This window comes from Conger conger, chromosome 4, assembly GCF_963514075.1.
Source record: "Conger conger chromosome 4, fConCon1.1, whole genome shotgun sequence".
Classification (NCBI taxonomy): Eukaryota; Metazoa; Chordata; class Actinopteri; order Anguilliformes; family Congridae; genus Conger; species Conger conger.
Genome location: NC_083763.1, coordinates 78,893,455 through 78,910,954, shown reverse-complemented (window position 1 = coordinate 78,910,954; position 17,500 = coordinate 78,893,455). Strand labels below are relative to the sequence as shown.

The 17,500-nt window shown below is 46.7% G+C and overlaps 2 protein-coding genes across 6 annotated transcripts in view; one reads left to right on the top strand and one right to left on the bottom strand.

The window, feature by feature from the left end:
- The window catches only part of dcun1d4 (DCN1, defective in cullin neddylation 1, domain containing 4 (S. cerevisiae)), a 12,979-nt gene extending 9,569 nt beyond the window's left edge, over positions 1-3,410 (bottom strand). For 3 of the 5 annotated variants that reach the window (XR_009708541.1, XM_061238846.1, XM_061238847.1), the window contains exons 1-2: positions 3,290-3,410; positions 789-859 (exon numbers count right to left, since the gene is read on the bottom strand). Coding sequence is in view for 3 of the 5 variants with exons in the window: in XM_061238846.1 (XP_061094830.1) it covers positions 789-859; positions 3,290-3,308 (90 nt within the window). In the remaining 2 variants the exon portion in view is untranslated. Of the gene's footprint in view, positions 1-788; positions 860-900; positions 1,149-3,289 lie in introns of all 5 variants that reach the window. The other 2 variants (XM_061238849.1, XM_061238848.1) reach the window with 2 other exon arrangements.
- A 7,653-nt stretch (positions 3,411-11,063) lies between these two features.
- The window catches only part of ociad2 (OCIA domain containing 2), an 11,184-nt gene continuing 4,747 nt past the window's right edge, over positions 11,064-17,500 (top strand). Inside the window, exons 1-5 of the mRNA XM_061238855.1 lie at positions 11,064-11,210; positions 11,672-11,756; positions 16,311-16,364; positions 16,797-16,844; positions 17,056-17,200. Of these exons, the coding sequence (XP_061094839.1) occupies positions 11,157-11,210; positions 11,672-11,756; positions 16,311-16,364; positions 16,797-16,844; positions 17,056-17,200 (386 nt within the window). The 5' untranslated portion in view covers positions 11,064-11,156. The remainder of the gene's footprint in view (positions 11,211-11,671; positions 11,757-16,310; positions 16,365-16,796; positions 16,845-17,055; positions 17,201-17,500) is intronic.

Below are 17,500 nucleotides of genomic sequence, written 5' to 3'. Positions count from 1 at the left end.
TCTTTTCTGTGATTGCTTTGGAGTATAACTAACCAAAACAAACACACAACCCTGTTTTTTATTACTTCACCAATGCAAAAAGAGCTCCATTTCTACCAAAGGCTCTTTCCGCGATGGACAAATGCGATTAAAAGCAGCATATCAACGCATTTACTCATATTTATTTACTAGTGGCAACACTGAAAACTCCCGGACTTTCAGAAGACTTGAGATGTCTGATAAAAATAAAATTGACAATGAATAGATGTTTTTATGAGTATGTGTGCCTAAGTTAAAGAACTGAGCAGGCGGACCAGAGCAGGCTGAACTCCACTGCTGGCTAGGGTCACTACTAGCTGATGTTAGCTAAAGTTAGCTAAAGTTTGCAAGCTAATACAAACACGAGTAATGTCAGTTAAATAGCAGGCTAAGTGGCCTGTGTGGAAAGTGACCACTAAAGCTGATGTTTTATGAATCATACTCTCAGCTCACTGCCATCTCGGCACAGGGACCTCTGCAGCGGAAAGGTGGGTTGAGACGTTTTTTGTATGTAAACACAGGAGCGAGAAATAGCCTGCATAGCTTGCCCTTTCTCCCAAATTGAATTTTAATGCACCAAACTGATTTTATGGCATTTTGTTATTGATGTATCGGAGTCTTTAATTTGATCCGTTAAATGAATTCACCTCTTTGTATGCAATTGTTTGCAATACAGCCCATGTCTTAGGCCCAGGTTAGGCCCAGGTTAGGCCCATGTTAGGCCCAAGCTAGGCCCAAGCTAGGCCCAGGTTAGCTCCATTATTAGTTACCAGCTTGTTGAGTGTGTGGTATATCTTGTGAATGCTGGCCAGGGTAGACAGGTGGGAGTTCAGATGAAAATCTATTAAGACAAAAAAAAAAAAACACACATTACAGATTTACCATTATATCATAACTCTTTCTCCAAAGCAGGCAGCTGCCATCACACCGCCCCCATCCCTGTTCACGGGCCGCCGAACAGCCCAGACGCACCGCTGAGGTAATTAACCACGGGGGCCCTTCAGGGCACGTTTCCCCTGGAATCCGCCCGGTTCTCAGGCCCGAAGGAGCTCCATCTCTGGTCCGCTGAGTGGTTCGGCAGGAAGGGGGGCAAAGATCGCCGGGGCGCTACAAACAGCGGAAAACTAATTCTGCGCCCAAATGGTGGGAAAAATGGATTAACAGTTGAATTTGTTTTTTTGGTTTTTTTATAAATCTAAAACAGGACTACTGGCCTTGGCATCCCATGCCGACCGGACCAACACAGGCGCCCGCACTACACCCATTCCAGCCAGGCAGGAGCCTCGATGTTCTCCGGTCAGGGGTCAGCAACCCTGGTCCTGGAGAGCAGCAGGATGTGCTAGTTTTTGCTGCCACTCAAAACTCAACTGACCAAAAAAAGCCGTTAGTTACAGTTAACTAATTTTTTAACACTAAATTTAGGGTGAAAACAAAAGCCAGCCACACCCTGCGGCTCTCCAGGACCAGGGTTTTCGATCCCTGTCCCATATTGTAAGTGGCCACGGATAAGAGCGCCCCCTAAAGGAATGTAATGTACCCACAGCCCTGCACAGGCATGAATGGTACAGGAGGAAGGGCTCCGGTTAGCAGGGCAATCATGTGCCACGGAGGGCCGAGTATCCAACCAATCACTACAGCAGCTGAATTCACTAATTAGCACACCTTCAGACAGAGAGGAGGGACCCGATTAGTGAACAGGTGTAGTGATTGGCTGGAATGAAAACCTACATGCTCTCGGCCCTCCGTGCCATGACTGGGCCCTGCTCTACTGTGAGGAACTACATTAGGTTGTCCTCCTGCTCAAGGGTTGCGTTGCTCTGGCGACGTGTGTGTGTGTGTGTGTGTGTGTGTGTGTGTGTAAACCTTTCAGTTGCATAGGTTCTTCACAAGCATCTGCCCAAGTTTTATGCCGGTCTCAGTCAATTGGCGGATTATTGGGCGCTCAGTAGACACAGATCGCACCCAGAACGACCCAACTTAATATTCATCAACTCGTCAGTTAAGGCTGCCAGCGAGCAGGCTAGCTCGAGCCTATGCGCGTGCACTCTCTCACGGGTACCCGCATTTGGACAGGTATGCAGCCGACTAGTAACCTAGCACATCTGGGCGAAGGTGAAAAGACAGGAATAAAATCACCATAGTAACTTGAGCCTCTCACAAATATATATACATATATTCTGAACATAGTATTGACTCAAATTTCACCAGGGAATACGTGCTCGAGTAAATCGAAGAACGGTCGACAGATCTGTATCTTTCGTCAGGCGAACAAAACGGCGAGGACGCTGAATGCATAACGGTATGTGCTGCGGTCGGGCCAGTCCGAGAATGCTAGCTAACTAGCTACATACCTAAGCTATAACAGTACACACGGATAAGTTGCACAGAGTTTACAAAGTATCAAGAGAGTGGCGAGGAACCTGGGTGTTGTAGTCCACACACTGACGTCTGCCCTTTCTTTCAATCACTGTACACGACAACGAACTACACTTCCCATAATTAAAATAAAAAAAACCATTCAGCACCCCTCTCCTGATACTCACCCCAACTGACGAATGCAATTTAGATTGTTGCAGAAATCTTAGGACGTAAAATTTAAAACCGTGTCATTTATGATAGCTGTGGACATTGCTTGTCTTTCCAATGCAAGTGACGCGTTCGGACATGTACTACGTTCTCTGAGAAGAAAATACATATATTTTACAAAACTGCGTCACAATTTTCATCCTGTGCAATTGTCCGCAGCTTCCTCGAAACCTGACCCATTTATATTATGAAATACCACTAACGGCTGGTTGATATACGCTGTACAGCATGTGCATTATTCCCACGTCTGTTAATGACAAAAACGTTATTTTCTATTATCTAAAATATAGCTCTACCCAACATGCTAGCTTTGCTAGCAAGCTACAATTTAACGGAATCTTATATAATGTTGCTGTTAGTTCACCGTTGACAAAACGAACAAAAGTGAACGTCTGCCACTGTATTCGTGCGTTCTGCGTTTATTTCGTCAGCTAGCTAACTGTATCGCCAAAAGGCAAAACGGATAGCTACTAGTACAAAGACAGTAGAGAGCAAATTGATTTTCTGATTTGTATGTAGCTGGCAAGCTAGCTAGCCAGTTGGATCTAGAATAATGCATGATTCGTAAAGTAGAAGTCTCTACAGCACAAAATGCATTATAAACGACAGACCCTTTGCAGGTTTACATGAAGCATAAGTACCCTACATTTCAGGCAAAATCAGATCCAAAGACACAATGACTTACTTGCCGCATCAGAGTGCATTTTTTTAACCAGAGCACTGACTCCGAATCGCTCCTCTGCAAGTCTGCAGACCGGCCAGTGGGCGGGACACGTCAACGTTACGCACGCCCACAAATGATTTAGATGGACAACAGGCATCGTGGCCACGCCTCTGTCGGCTAGTGATAGGGCGGACTACGTGCCATTTACTCATGGTGGAGACAAAGAAGTTAGACCCGCCCATCGAAGAACGTGACAGGTCAAAGTTGCAGCGAATGCCAACCCACCGACGTCGCTCATTGGTTACTGAATTTACCATATATATCAATAATGAGAGATTCCTCGTGCGAAATAAAAACCAGCCCACGACGGAACTTGATTGGGCGAACTCTGCCCTGAACGCCGCCCCGCTGGGTTTGTCCAATGGTGGAAAAGGCCGTCCATCACAACACATTTCCAATATAGTGTACGGCTATTGGCCTTAATGACAAGTTGTTTACTATAGGGCGTGATCGCGTCTACATGAGAATCAGTTGTTTTCGTGAGTGAAGTTAAAGCAGTGGCTGTCTGCGGCGTCCACAGTAGATTGAGAACTATGAGAGTCAGTATAATTCACGCGCAAAACAGTCCCGTCCAGCGGATCGCAAGTTCCTGGCTCATTTTTACAGAGAATAACTGGCACCTATTTTTGCATGTAGGCTACACACACATGCGCGTCGTCATGTTTTTTTTATCTAATGCTTTTTACAATCGCGGGTTCTGAATTCGGCACTTGGTTGCACCGATTGCCTCGGTCGTACGAAAGGGCCTTCGTTGTTATTCAGAAGAGCCTTGACTTCGTGATTGTGGGGGATGGGAGTTAGTCTCGGTTCAACATCCGGTCCGATTCCATGTAGCCACTGTACAAGTGAAAGTTGTGCAGGAGCACTCAACGCGCGCTGTACACTGAGCATATTGTGTGTCAGTGATAATCTGGAGTTCTGTGCGGCGTGAAAACACGCACCCTGGAGCAGACATTCCATTCGCTACGCATGCGCGATGATTGTGCGTTTGCAATCGTTTTATGCGCGTGTATGTGTGTGTGCGCGAGCAGGACGGGAATGACGGGAGATGAACCAGTATAAAATTAAATAAAATCGAGAAATAATATAGCGTAACAGTGATCATGATAACATGCTGTATGCGATTGATTTGGGACCGCGGGGTCGCCTGATGGCAGGGTGTCAGACGGACAGCTGTGCAGCTGCTGCTTCATGCCCTGTTCAGCTGACCCACATCTGGAGAGATGAAGTTCATGCTGGTCCTGTGGCCCCCCTGTGTGTGCTGGCCCCCTGTGTGTGCTGGCCCTGTGGCCCCCCTGTGTGTGCTGGTCCTGTGGCCCCCCTGTGTGTGCTGGCCCCCTGTGTGTGCTGGCCCCCTGTGTGTGCTGGCCCTGTGGCCCCCCTGTGTGTGCTGGTCCCCTGTGTGTGCTGGCCCCCTGTGTGTGCTGGCCCTGTGGCCCCCCTGTGTGTGCTGGTCCTGTGGCCCTCCTGTGTGTGCTGGTCCTGTGGCCCCCCTGTGTGTGCTGGCCCTGTGGCCCCCCTGTGTGTGCTGGTCCTGTGTGTGCTGGCCCTGTGCCCCCCCTGTGTGTGCTGGTCCTGTGTGTGCTGGTCCTGTGTGCGCTGGCCCCCTGTGTGTGCTGGTCCTGTGTGTGCTGGCCCTGTGCCCCCCCTGTGTGTGCTGGTCCTGTGTGTGCTGGTCCTGTGTGCGCTGGCCCCCTGTGTGTGCTGGTCCTGTGTGTGCTGGCCCTGTGCCCCCCCTGTGTGTGCTGGTCCTGTGTGTGCTGGTCCTGTGTGTGCTGGTCCCCTGTGTGTGCTGGTTTTCCTTCCAACCACAATTGCAATCCCAGAATTTTAACAAGCTGTTAATTTTTTGTGAAAAATTAGAGGGATTGTTTACCCTCTTAAGACACATTATGTCAGAAATTGCTAAGCAGTGCACATAGAAGAGTCTGATGTTCATGTCTTATTATGATATATTAAAAACAATTGCACAGAAGAACACATTTACTTAACTGACTGAATTAGTAGGCTCAAAATGAGTGAACGTGTGAGCCACTAAACCAAACAATTTGGTAGAGAATGACGAACCCAAAGACCAAGCAAATGATAATGATAATAAATGAGAAATTTAGAGATTACAACTCTGGGTAGAAGACAAACCACCATACACATGGGGTACCCAGGACCAGGGTTGGGAACCACTGATTAAGCAGACACTCTTATCCAGAGTAACGTACAGTATTGTGCAAAAGTCTTAGGCACCTGCATAACATTCTATACAGATAAGATTCTTTCTAAAATAATTCAATGAAAGGTCCTAAATAAACGTACTACACATTTGACATTACATTTGAGTAATTTGGCAGAATAGTTAAAAACTGAATCAAATCAATATTTTTTGTGACCACCCTTTAGCGTTAAAACTGCATCACTTCTCTGAGATAGCCAACGCTGTCCGGCAGTTCTATAAGACAATCAGCAGGGAGGTTGTTCCAAGCATGTTGCAGACTTTACCTTTTAAAATGAAATACAAAAATGTCTCTGTAAAATTACATCTTTTGGAAAACGAATATTTGGAAATCTCAAATGTGTTCTTTTATACTAACAGACACAAATAAATAAACATATATACAATAAAGTCTAGGGTGCCAAAGACTTCTGCACAGTACTGTACAATAAAGTGCAAATCAGAACCAGGGACAAGTGCACTGAAAAGCCTAGAGGGAAGTCCGGTTGAAGTCCGCAGTCCTGCTATGATTCCCAGAGTCACCAACTACTTTTCCCCTCTTTTGGACTTCCTAATTTTACATTTACTATACGACCCAACTTTAACCTGTCCAACCCATCTGAGGTGCTATAATGGATTTCTCATCACATTCCTGTTTTATCCATCCTGTTGTTACACCTCGCTGGCCAGCGGAGGATGGACCCCCCTCTATAGCCAGACTCCCCCTCTATAGCCGGGGCCCCCCCTCTATAGCCAGACCCCTCCTCTATAGCCAGGCCCCCCTCTATAGCCGGGACCCCTCCTCTATAGCCGGACTCAGCCTCTATAGCCGGACTCCCCCTCTATAGCCGGGCCCCTCCTCTATAGCCGGACTCCCCCTCCTCTATAGCCGGGACCCCTCCTCTATAGCCGGACTCACCCTCCTCTATAGCCGGGCCCCTCCTCTATAGCCGGACTCCCCCTCCTCTATAGCCGGACTCCCCCTCTATAGCCGGACTCCCCCTCCTCTATAGCCGGGACCCCTCCTCTATAGCCGGACTCACCCTCCTCTATAGCCGGGCCCCTCCTCTATAGCCGGACTCCCCCTCCTCTATAGCCGGACTCCCCCTCCTCTATAGCCGGACTCCCCCTCTATAGCCGGACTCACCCTCCTCTATAGCCGGGCCCCTCCTCTATAGCCGGACCCCTCCTCTATAGCCGGGCCCCTCCTCTATAGCCGGACCCCTCCTCTATAGCCGGGCTCCTCCTCTATAGCCGGACTCCCCCTCTATAGCCGGGCTCTCCCTCCTCTATAGCCGGGCTCCCCCTCCTCTATAGCCGGGCTCCTCCTCTATAGCCGGACTCACCCTCCTCTATAGCCGGGCCCCTCCTCTATAGCCGGGCTCCCCCTCCTCTATAGCCGGGCTCCTCCTCTATAGCCGGACTCCCCCTCTATAGCCGGGCCCCTCCTCTATAGCCGGACTCCCCCTCTATAGCCGGGCCCCTCCTCTATAGCCGGACTCCCCCTCTATAGCCGGGCCCCTCCTCTATAGCCGGGACCCCTCCTCTATAGCCGGACTCCCCCTCCTCTATAGCCGGACCCCTCCTCTATAGCCGGACTCACCCTCCTCTATAGCCAGACTCCCCCTCTATAGCCGGACTCACCCTCCTCTATAGCCGGGCTCCTCCTCTATAGCCGGACTCCCCCTCTATAGCCGGGCTCTCCCTCCTCTATAGCCGGGCTCCCCCTCCTCTATAGCCGGGCTCCTCCTCTATAGCCGGACTCACCCTCCTCTATAGCCGGGCCCCTCCTCTATAGCCGGGCTCCCCCTCCTCTATAGCCGGGCTCCTCCTCTATAGCCGGACTCCCCCTCTATAGCCAGGACCCCCCTCTATAGCCGGGCTCCCCCTCTATAGCCGGACTCCCCCTCTATAGCCGGGCCCCCCCTCTATAGCCGGGCCCCTCCTCTATAGCCGGGACCCCTCCTCTATAGCCGGACTCCCCCTCTATAGCCGGACCCCTCCTCTATAGCCGGGCCCCTCCTCTATAGCCGGGCCCCTCCTCTATAGCCGGACTCCCCCTCTATAGCCGGACCCCTCCTCTATAGCCGGACCCCTCCTCTATAGCCGGACTCCCCCTCTATAGCCGGACTCCCCCTCTATAGCCGGGCTCCTCCTGAGATCGCTCCGAGTTTTTTCTCCCCGCCCAGGAGTTTTTGTTTTTTACCTCGTATGCTCGCCTCGTATGCTTGCTATTTTTTGGGTTTAGGTCTGGTGTTTGCTCTTCTGCAAAACATCATGGTGACAGACATCTGTAAAAAGGGCTATAGAAATAAAACAGAATTGAATGAATGCAAATGAGACCCCCGTTTTCTACGGGCGTCTGCTGCCCCCTGGGGCCTCGTGGAGGTACTGTAGGGGGTCCCTGGCCAGACTTCACATGCAATGACAATTTCTAGATTTGCTAAAATATTTGGATATATAAAACCTTTTTAATAACCATGTTTAATCTGTGATGGGGGTCCCTGGGTGCAGAAGGGCGGATTAATGTCTGAAACACAGTGAAGGAGAAACGGCTGCGTGTGTGAAAGTTTAATTACATTAATGTAATGTAAAGTTCTCCAGCAGGTGGCAGCAGAGCGGCATTGTGACGCAGCTGCAGAGAAAAGCAGGTCTTTCTGGGTTAGTCCATGCGCCACATTTGTGGGTTTCATACAGCCGTTGGACTCTTGAGCAAGGCCCTTAACCCCACATTGCTCCACACTGCATAGTCTACTCAACTGTAAGTTGCTTTGGATAAAAGTGTCAGCTAAATAGCTCATTGTTTTATAATTAAGTCTTAACTCATCCTGCTCTGTGGAACTATCCATCCATCCATCCATTATCCTAACCCGTTTATCCTGAACAGGGTCGCAGGGGGGCTGGAGCCTATCCCAGCATACATTGGGTGAAAGGCAGGAATACACCCTGGACAGGTTGCCAGTCCATCGCAGGGCACACACACCATTCACTCACACACTCATACCCACAGGCAATTTAGACTCTCCAATCAGCCTAACATGCATGTCTTTAGACTGTGGGAGGAAACCGGAGTACCCGGAGGAAACCCACGCAGACACGGGGAGAACATGCAAACTCCACACAGAGAGGCCCTGGCCGACCGGGATTCGAACCCATGACCTCCTTGCTGTGAGGCGGCAGTGCTACCCACTGCACCATCCGTGCCAAGTAGTGCGAAGTGCAAAAGTGAGAGATATTTGTTTATGGTCATGTTATGGTCATGTTTATGGTCATGTTTATGGTCATGTTATGGTCATGTTATGGTCATGTTATGGTCATGTTTATGGTCATGTTTATGGTCATGTTATGGTCATGTTATGGTCATGTTTATGGTCATGTTATGGTCATGTTATGGTCATGTTATGGTCATGTTTATGGTCATGTTTATGGTCATGTTATGGTCATGTTATGGTCATGTTATGGTCATGTTTATGGTCATGTTTATGGTCATGTTATGGTCATGTTATGGTCATGTTTATGGTCATGTTATGGTCATGTTTATGGTCATGTTTATGGTCATGTTATGGTCATGTTTATGGTCATGTTATGGTCATGTTTATGGTCATGTTATGGTCATGTTTATGGTCATGTTTATGGTCATGTTATGGTCATGTTTATGGTCATGTTATGGTCATGTTTATGGTCATGTTTATGGTCATGTTATGGTCATGTTTATGGTCATGTTATGGTCATGTTTATGGTCATGTTATGGTCATGTTTATGTTCATGTTTATGGTCATGTTATGGTCATGTTTATGGTCATGTTATGGTCATGTTTATGTTCATGTTATGGTCATGTTTATGGTCATGTTTATGGTCATGTTATGGTCATGTTTATGGTCATGTTATGGTCATGTTTATGGTCATGTTATGGTCATGTTTATGGTCATGTTTATGGTCATGTTATGGTCATGTTTATGGTCATGTTATGGTCATGTTTATGTTCATGTTTATGGTCATGTTATGGTCATGTTTATGGTCATGTTATGGTCATGTTTATGTTCATGTTTATGGTCATGTTATGGTCATGTTTATGGTCATGTTATGGTCATGTTTATGTTCATGTTTATGGTCATGTTTATGGTCATGTTTATGGTCATGTTATGGTCATGTTATGGTCATGTTTATGGTCATGTTATGGTCATGTTTATGGTCATGTTATGGTCATGTTTATGGTCATGTTTATGGTAAACCCATTTATGATGCGTGTCTTAAGTGCATGGTACACATTTGTCAGTAATATTGAGACTAATCTCTCTCCATAGCGGTGGACTGTGTACTTAATGACCACGTGGCGTGGGGGCAGTGTGATGCAGGGGCGGAGGTACAGGTGTGTCTACCTGTACACACAGGCAGGTGGGGCAGGTGTGGAAAGTTTGAGTGACTCAGGAATTTTCTCCAACAATCTCAGAATAACAGATTCAGTCTTTGTGAGTGTTTGTTCAAACAAATCGTGTGACACACCTGGTTTAACTTCTCACCCCAGCTCATATACTTCTGCTCAATGAATGTTCAGTGCTTAATGTTGTGTTCAATGTTACATTACATTACATTAATGGCATTTGCCAGACACTCTTATCCAGAGCGACGTACTGCAAAGTGCATACCCAATGTCAATGTTGTGCTTAATGTTGTGTTTAGTGTTTGTTTAATGTTGTGTTCAGCATTGTGTTTAGTGCTTGTTTAATGTTGTGTTCAGCATTGTGTTTAGTGTTTGTTTAATGTTGTGTTCAGCATTGTGTTTAGTGTTTGTTTAATGTTGTGTTCAGCATTGTGTTTAGTGATTGTTTAATGTTGTGTCCAGCGTTGCATTTAGTGTTGTGTTCAGCGTTTGTTTAGTGTTGTGTTCAATGTTGTGTTTAATGTCATGTTTAATGTTGTGTTCAATGCTCCCTTCCCTGTAGCCAGGATTCCCTGACTGTCATTGGCACAACTCTGGTCCTCATGTTAACGAACACAATTAACAGACACCAAAGGCCCTGAAAGCTCTCTTATACCTGCACGAGGAAAGCGTTTGAGTCCACCTGACGAATCAGAAACAGCTGAGTAGCCAGCTGTCCCATTACTTTTTCTCCCCTACAATGGGGAGACTGTTTACCAAAGGAGATTCGATTCCTACATGGATCATTAAAGGTGACAGTCTGCACCTTTACCCCAAATTCATTGTTTCATTTAAAACCCACTGTGCTGGAGTACAGAGCCAAGAGGACAGACATGGTACCACTGTCCAAACACTTACAGACTATACTGTGTGTAGTTGATGTTAATGATTGTTTTGGCTGTACTGTACCTGGGTAGGCATGCCAATTAAGCATATTTGAATTAAAATTAGCAAGAGAGAGAGAGAGAGAGGGAGGGGGAGAGAGGGAGAGAAGGGTGTAAGTGAGAGACAGAAAGAGGAAATAGTGAGAGGGAATGAGAGTTAAAGGAAGGGAGGGAGCGGGGGAGGGAGGGAGCGGGGGAAAGAGCCCTCCTCCCTGTGGGTGTGTGTTTACTGTACAGAGGCTGGAGGCAGCGCAGTGTGTGTGGACGTTATAATCGGGTTTCACTCACACAGAGCAGAGGAACAGACGAACATCTGCCATGAGCACTGAAGCATCGGGGTCACCTGGAGTCGGAGAGGCGGCGGAGGGCAAGGTGAGACTCGGTGCAGTGAAGCTGGAACGCGTCAAAACTCAGCGGCGTGCGCTTCGCCCTCGGACTGTCGAAGGAAAGATTACGTGAGCCTGCGCTAGTTCCTGTCAGACTGTTTACATTCCAGGCTAGCAACAGAGTAGCTAGTTACAGTTACAGTTGACCTGTTTCTTTGTTACTTTTTAAACATGTTATGTTATGTTATTTCTTGCGCGTCACACGGAGGACTGTATTTGGTCCAACCATGTCGGTGAGAGCGAGCGCAGAATTCCCCTCCTTCATCGTCAGACATAACGAGTGTTTGTGTGGGCGTCTCCGCTGGGACTCCAGTGGCCCCTGAATCGCACACCACGGGGAGGAGGGGCCACAGCAGGAGAAGGGGGGGCTAGGTGTAATGGTGCCTCTCTGTATCTCTGTTTGAGGGGGGCTATGTGTAATGGTGGCTCTCTGTGTCTCTGTTTCAGTGCCCTCTAGGAAACAGGCATGTGAACAGGGAGGAGGTGAGACAGATCCTCAGGGAGTGCCAAGAGGAGAGCTTCTGGTATCGAGGTGAGTCGAGCCACACCTTTACCTGTTCACCTGAGAGAGAGAGAGAGAGAGAGAGAGAGAGAGAGAGAGAGAGAGAGAGAGAGAGAGCACCTTGCTGTTAGAAAAGCTCTCCGATTGGCTCCCTTCTGTTAGAGAAGCTCTCTGATTGGCTCTCTTCTGAGAGCAAGAGTCATCTCGGGACAAGCGTTGGAAACTGGCACGTGGGATAAAAAATTTCCAGTAGAAAAGAGCAAATTTATATTATATTTCCAAACATATTTTCCAAAAACTTTACACAGTAAAATTTTACAGAGAAATTTTTTTATATTAGAGGTACAATAGGTTTTTGTGTTAAAACATTGTGACATTGTAAATCCCTTCCTATCATTGAAAAAGGCTCACTGACATGTTGACTCACCCTCTGCCTGCGTTTATAGTCGATAGCTACTAGAAAATGAGCAACAAGCAAATTAGCCATAGTTAGCCTGAATGTGCAAATATGTACAAAAGGCAATACGAACATAGTAGCGAGCACTGCGAGCATTGTTGCACCTGTTGCGTTGTGTCTCAGGTGGATATTTGTAAATTCGGCAAGGTAACTAATAGCTAATTTGCTTGTTGCTACCGATAACTAACTGGTATCGTTGTATAACTACATATGCATTCTTCGCTTCGATAATGAGCAAAATAATATACAGTTTCAGTGATCTGGCTTGTCTGTTGTGCAATTTGGGCAGCTACACGTTCCTTTGATTTCTTTAGGTGTTGAATCATGCGTGTTTTGCCTTTATTTGTCTCAAACTGTAAGTTGCAGTTGCATCGTTTGTGGTAGACTATCATATCTTAGTTATATAGCCAGCTAGTTCCATCGCCAAATAAGTTGCTTGCTCATAATATCGTTGGTTAGCTAAAGTGAAAACTTCAAAAAGGCAAAACATAGTGTTTTGCAGCACACTAAAGTCAACATTTCATAAATTCACCTTTTCGGAAAACCTTTTCTTACTAGAAACACTACGAAAAGACGGCAGGCTCTGTCGCGTTTGTCACTGTCAACTTTCCAAAACAGTGCATGTTGCGGTCTGAGGGTGTTTGTTGCTACAATTCCTCTCTTGACCGTTAGGAGGCCGAAATTACCGATTGTACCTTTTAGTAGAAGACAACTTTCCAGATAAAAACTTGAGAGCCAGAGCAAACGAGACAGCAATAATCTGCAGAAGAACTGTGGCAAGTTCTCCAATATGTTTAGAATAACCATCAGATTTTCTTATAAAACTGCAGGACAGTATACCTAAGAGAATTTGTTGGAAATATTAAGTTGAAATATGTGGTATGATATGAATGAGGAATGTAAGGTGAATGTGAGAGCATAGATTAGAAGACAACGGCTGTTTCTTACAAGGAAAATAAGAGGCCGCAGTACTAAAAACGGGTTGAGTTGTTTAATATCTAACATTGTTTGATCGCGCTAATGTGGTAAATTTGTTTCATCAGACGATGCTCACCTGTGAAAAGTTAAAACAGTTGGGCGACGAGAATGAGATCGCTAAACTTGTTTTCCCTATACAAAACAGTCTCAGAGTCTGTGATGCGGATAGACAGAGCGCACTGCCAAGGATTGGAGTCCCTTGAACCGAAACCCGCCCCACGAGGGGATTGTAAGCAATCACCTACGGGGAAGGACGACGTTATTCGGTCCAGTTCTGAGATGTGTATGTGCGGGGTAACCAATAGGCGATCCTAAAAAGGAAAAAAGACCAAAAAATATAAAACCTGCGCATTAAAATAAGTAAAAAGGAAAAAGATTAATAATAAGGTACAGACTAGTAGTGGGGTGAGGTAATAACCGTGGACTCAGTCAAAGAGGCAAGACGCAGAATATGACGAGTCCTCAGAAAATAATGTGTGGCAGCACGGGTCAACAGCCACTCACCAGCATATGATTATTTTATACTGTACATCTGAGGACAAACGGCACGGTGAAATTACATTGTGTGCTACATTGTAGGACAAGATTTTTACATTGCATGTACAATTGAGCTCAGCACAGCGGCTGTTTTGTACTATTTTGGGAAAGTGCACCCCGTGGGTATCTGTGTGAACCCCAAACAGACAAAGGACTCTGGGTTCAATTATGTTTGGACTACAGACTGGAAAGAGACAGGAGAACTGTTAGGACAGCTGTTTGCTGCATTCATGTGTTGCATGTGTCAGACAAAAAAACTGCAATTCCCTCTCCCTCTCAAATATGATGTGGGGCTCATGACTGGGGCTACTCCACTTCAACTTACCCCTAAAGTATAGGCCATGTAAACGCCAATATCCGCTCCGCCTAGAGGCTGAGGAAGGAATTGGCCCTGTTTTTGATGCGCCGCTCAAAGCTGGTGTTGTGGTTCCCTGCCCTAACTCTCTAAAATTATTGAACAGCCTGACAATTCATATCAGAACAGTTTGCTCAGTGGAACATTTTAAACGGCAGCTGAAAACCTAGCTTTTATCTAGCAGCACTGCTTTTATTATTCTCTCCTTGTTTTTATTCTTTTTATTATTTTCTTCTGTTTTTATTTTTATTTTATGTATTTTTCTCTTTTTTTATATATCACTTTGAGCTATATCTAGCATCTTATTTAAAGTCTTTAAAGTGAAATAAATGTTTTTTTTTGGTCGGTTGTTGTGTGGAATTACAGTACATATTTACAGTGTCCTCTCACTTGAGGGAGGCGCAGGGAAAAGGCCCCAAAGTGTTCGTCTTGTTTGTTTGTTATGTGGATATATTTACAGTGTTTCTTATTTTCATTTGTGTTGTCTCTGTAATTCTTTGTAATTGGCTTTATGTAAAGCACTTTGAGCTACATTTTATGAAAGCTGCTAAATAAATAAAGTTTATTATAATTATTATTATTAAATAACACTTCCCCAGCATGATCAATTACCCTGGCTATGAATAAAATAAAAGGATTACGAAAGGAAGTGAAGGTTAATACAGGGCTTGGTCACGAGGCATGGGACTGGTTGGATAATCTGGTTGGAAGATGGGGGGCATGGTTTACTAAGGCAGGATTCATAATTGTTGTCACGTTAGCATTACTAATATTTCTCACCAGAGGTATTGGGCCACAAATACTGATGAAAAAGGCTAATGAACATCTAATAAACATCACCTCATGACCGTCCAAGTGCAGGCACTGGATCCAGACTGGAACACTGATACCCAATAGCCTTTTTTGATGCAGTTTTAAAGGCTAAGAGTGGTCACAAATATTGATTTGATTTAGTTTTGAACTGTTCACTGCTCTTTATAGGTTTTTAATTTTACATTTTTTATATTTAGAAATTGTTCTTTTTTTTAAAGATATTTTTTAGGCCTTTTTCAGCTTCATTGTACAGTATATAGTATAGAGAGACAGGAAGAATGGGAGCGAGAGAGAGGGGAAGACATGCAACAAATGTCAGACGGTCGGATTCGAACCGCCGACGTGGCGGCTCAATGAGCTTGCGGTCAGTGCTCTACAGGCTGCGCCCCCGAGACACCCCACAAATTGTTCATTTAATAATTTTTGAAAGCATCTTCACTCCATGGATTGTTTTTACACGTGTATATTAGTACATAACATGCTCCTGAATGAAGACTGAGTACACTGGATGTTGAAGTTTCTTCGTACACATCTCTCAAAGCACACTTCTCAGGATGCAAGCCATGCTTTCAGAAGGTCTCACTGAGAGGAGGAGGCGGAGCCATCTTTGGGTCCAATCACAGTCCAATAGATCAGAGAGGAGGCGGGGCTATTTAATCACAAGGGCGTGCATCTTCCAACACTTCCACCATGCTCATAATAGGAGGGTGGATTTATCGGGCAGTCTGCAGGGTGTTTAGTGGACATGACATTTTTTGAGGACACAGTAGTTTGTAGGAACCCTGGAAAGACACTCTTCAGAAACACAGCACAACAGCTGTGCAGTGTTCTCCATGTTCTCGGGCAGTGTTCTCCATGTTCTCGGGCAGTGTTCTCCATGTTCTCGGGCAGTGTTCTCCATGTTCTCGGGCAGTGTTCTCCATGTTCTCGGGCAGTGTTCTCCATGTTCTCGGGCAGTGTTCTCCATGTTCTCGGGCAGTGTTCTCCATGTTCTCGGGCAGTGTTCTCCCTGTGTGGCGGTAGGCAGGTGAGACGGGAAGCTGTTTGGGAAAGGGCCGAGGTGTGAGTTAGGGCAGCAGCACACAGACCTCGGCCAAGTCTGAAACAGCTTCCTGTCCCACCTGCCGACACTCATTGGAAATTAAAACAGGAAGTTGAGAAATATGAGGAAATGGGGGTGGATGATGACAGGAATCTGTCTGTGTGTCTGCGGCCTGTAGCATAGTGGTTAAGGAACAGGACTGAGACCCGCAAGGTCAATGGTTCTAATCCCGGTGTAGCCACAATAAGATCCACACAGCCGTTGGGCCCCTGAGCAAGGCCCTTAACCCTGCATTGCTCCAGGGGAGGATTGTCTCCTGCTTAGTCTGATGAACTGTACGTCGCTCTGGATAAGAGCGTCTGCCAAATGCCAATAATGTAATGTAATGTCTGTCTGTCTCAGCTGTGCCTCTCTCCCTGGGCGGTTTGGCCATCACTGGAGCACTCATCTACAAGGGTAAGCACTGACCACCTGTACCCCTCTATCCTGCTCTATACGGACCACCTGTACCCCTCTATTCTGTTCTATACTGACCACCTGTACCCCTCTATTCTGTTCTATACTGACCACCTGTACCCCTCTATCCTGTTCTATACTGACCACCTGTACCCCTCTATCCTGCTCTATACTGACCACCTGTACCCCTCTATCCTGCTCTATACTGACCACCTGTACCCCTCTATCCTGCTCTATACTGACCACCTGTACCCCTCTATTCTGCTCTATACTGACCACCTGTACCCCTCTATTCTGCTCTATACTGACCACCTGTACCCCTCTATCCTGCTCTATACTGACCACCTGTACCCCTCTATCCTGCTCTATACTGACCACCTGTACCCCTCTATTCTGCTCTATACTGACCACCTGTACCCCTCTCCCTTACAGGAGTTCTGGTGCCCTCTAAGAGGTTCGGCCCCTTCCCAAAACTGGCAGGTAATTCCAGCCTCCCTCAATACATACACATGCATGCACACACGCACACGCACACAGATATATACATGCACACACACACACACGCACACACATATATACATGCACACACACACACACGCACACACATATATACATGCACACACACGCAAACACACACTCTGAGCATAAAGTTACCCCAGTGACCCCTGACCCCTGACCCCTGACCCTGCAGCGGCTGGTATCATTGGCTACATCCTGGGGAAGGCCTCCTACATGAGGACCTGCAGAAAGAAGTTCCACAGGCTGGGGTTCGAGCCGGGCCGGCGGGCATTCGGACCCGGGTTCTGGGGGCCAGGGTTCGGCCCGGGGCACAGCAGGTGGGTGGGGCCTTCAGCCCGTTGGTCACACAGCCGACCAATCTTCCTCTTCCTCTTCCTCGGTGCAGTGGCCGGCCTGTAGCGTACCTGCACTATACACAGCTATACCTGCACTGATACACACTATACACAGCTATACCTGCACTGATACACACTATACACAGCTATACCTGCACTGATACACACTATACACACCTATACCTGCACTGATACACACTATACACTGCTATACCTGCACTATGCACACTATACACACCTATACCTGCACTGATACACACTATACACACCTATACCTGCACT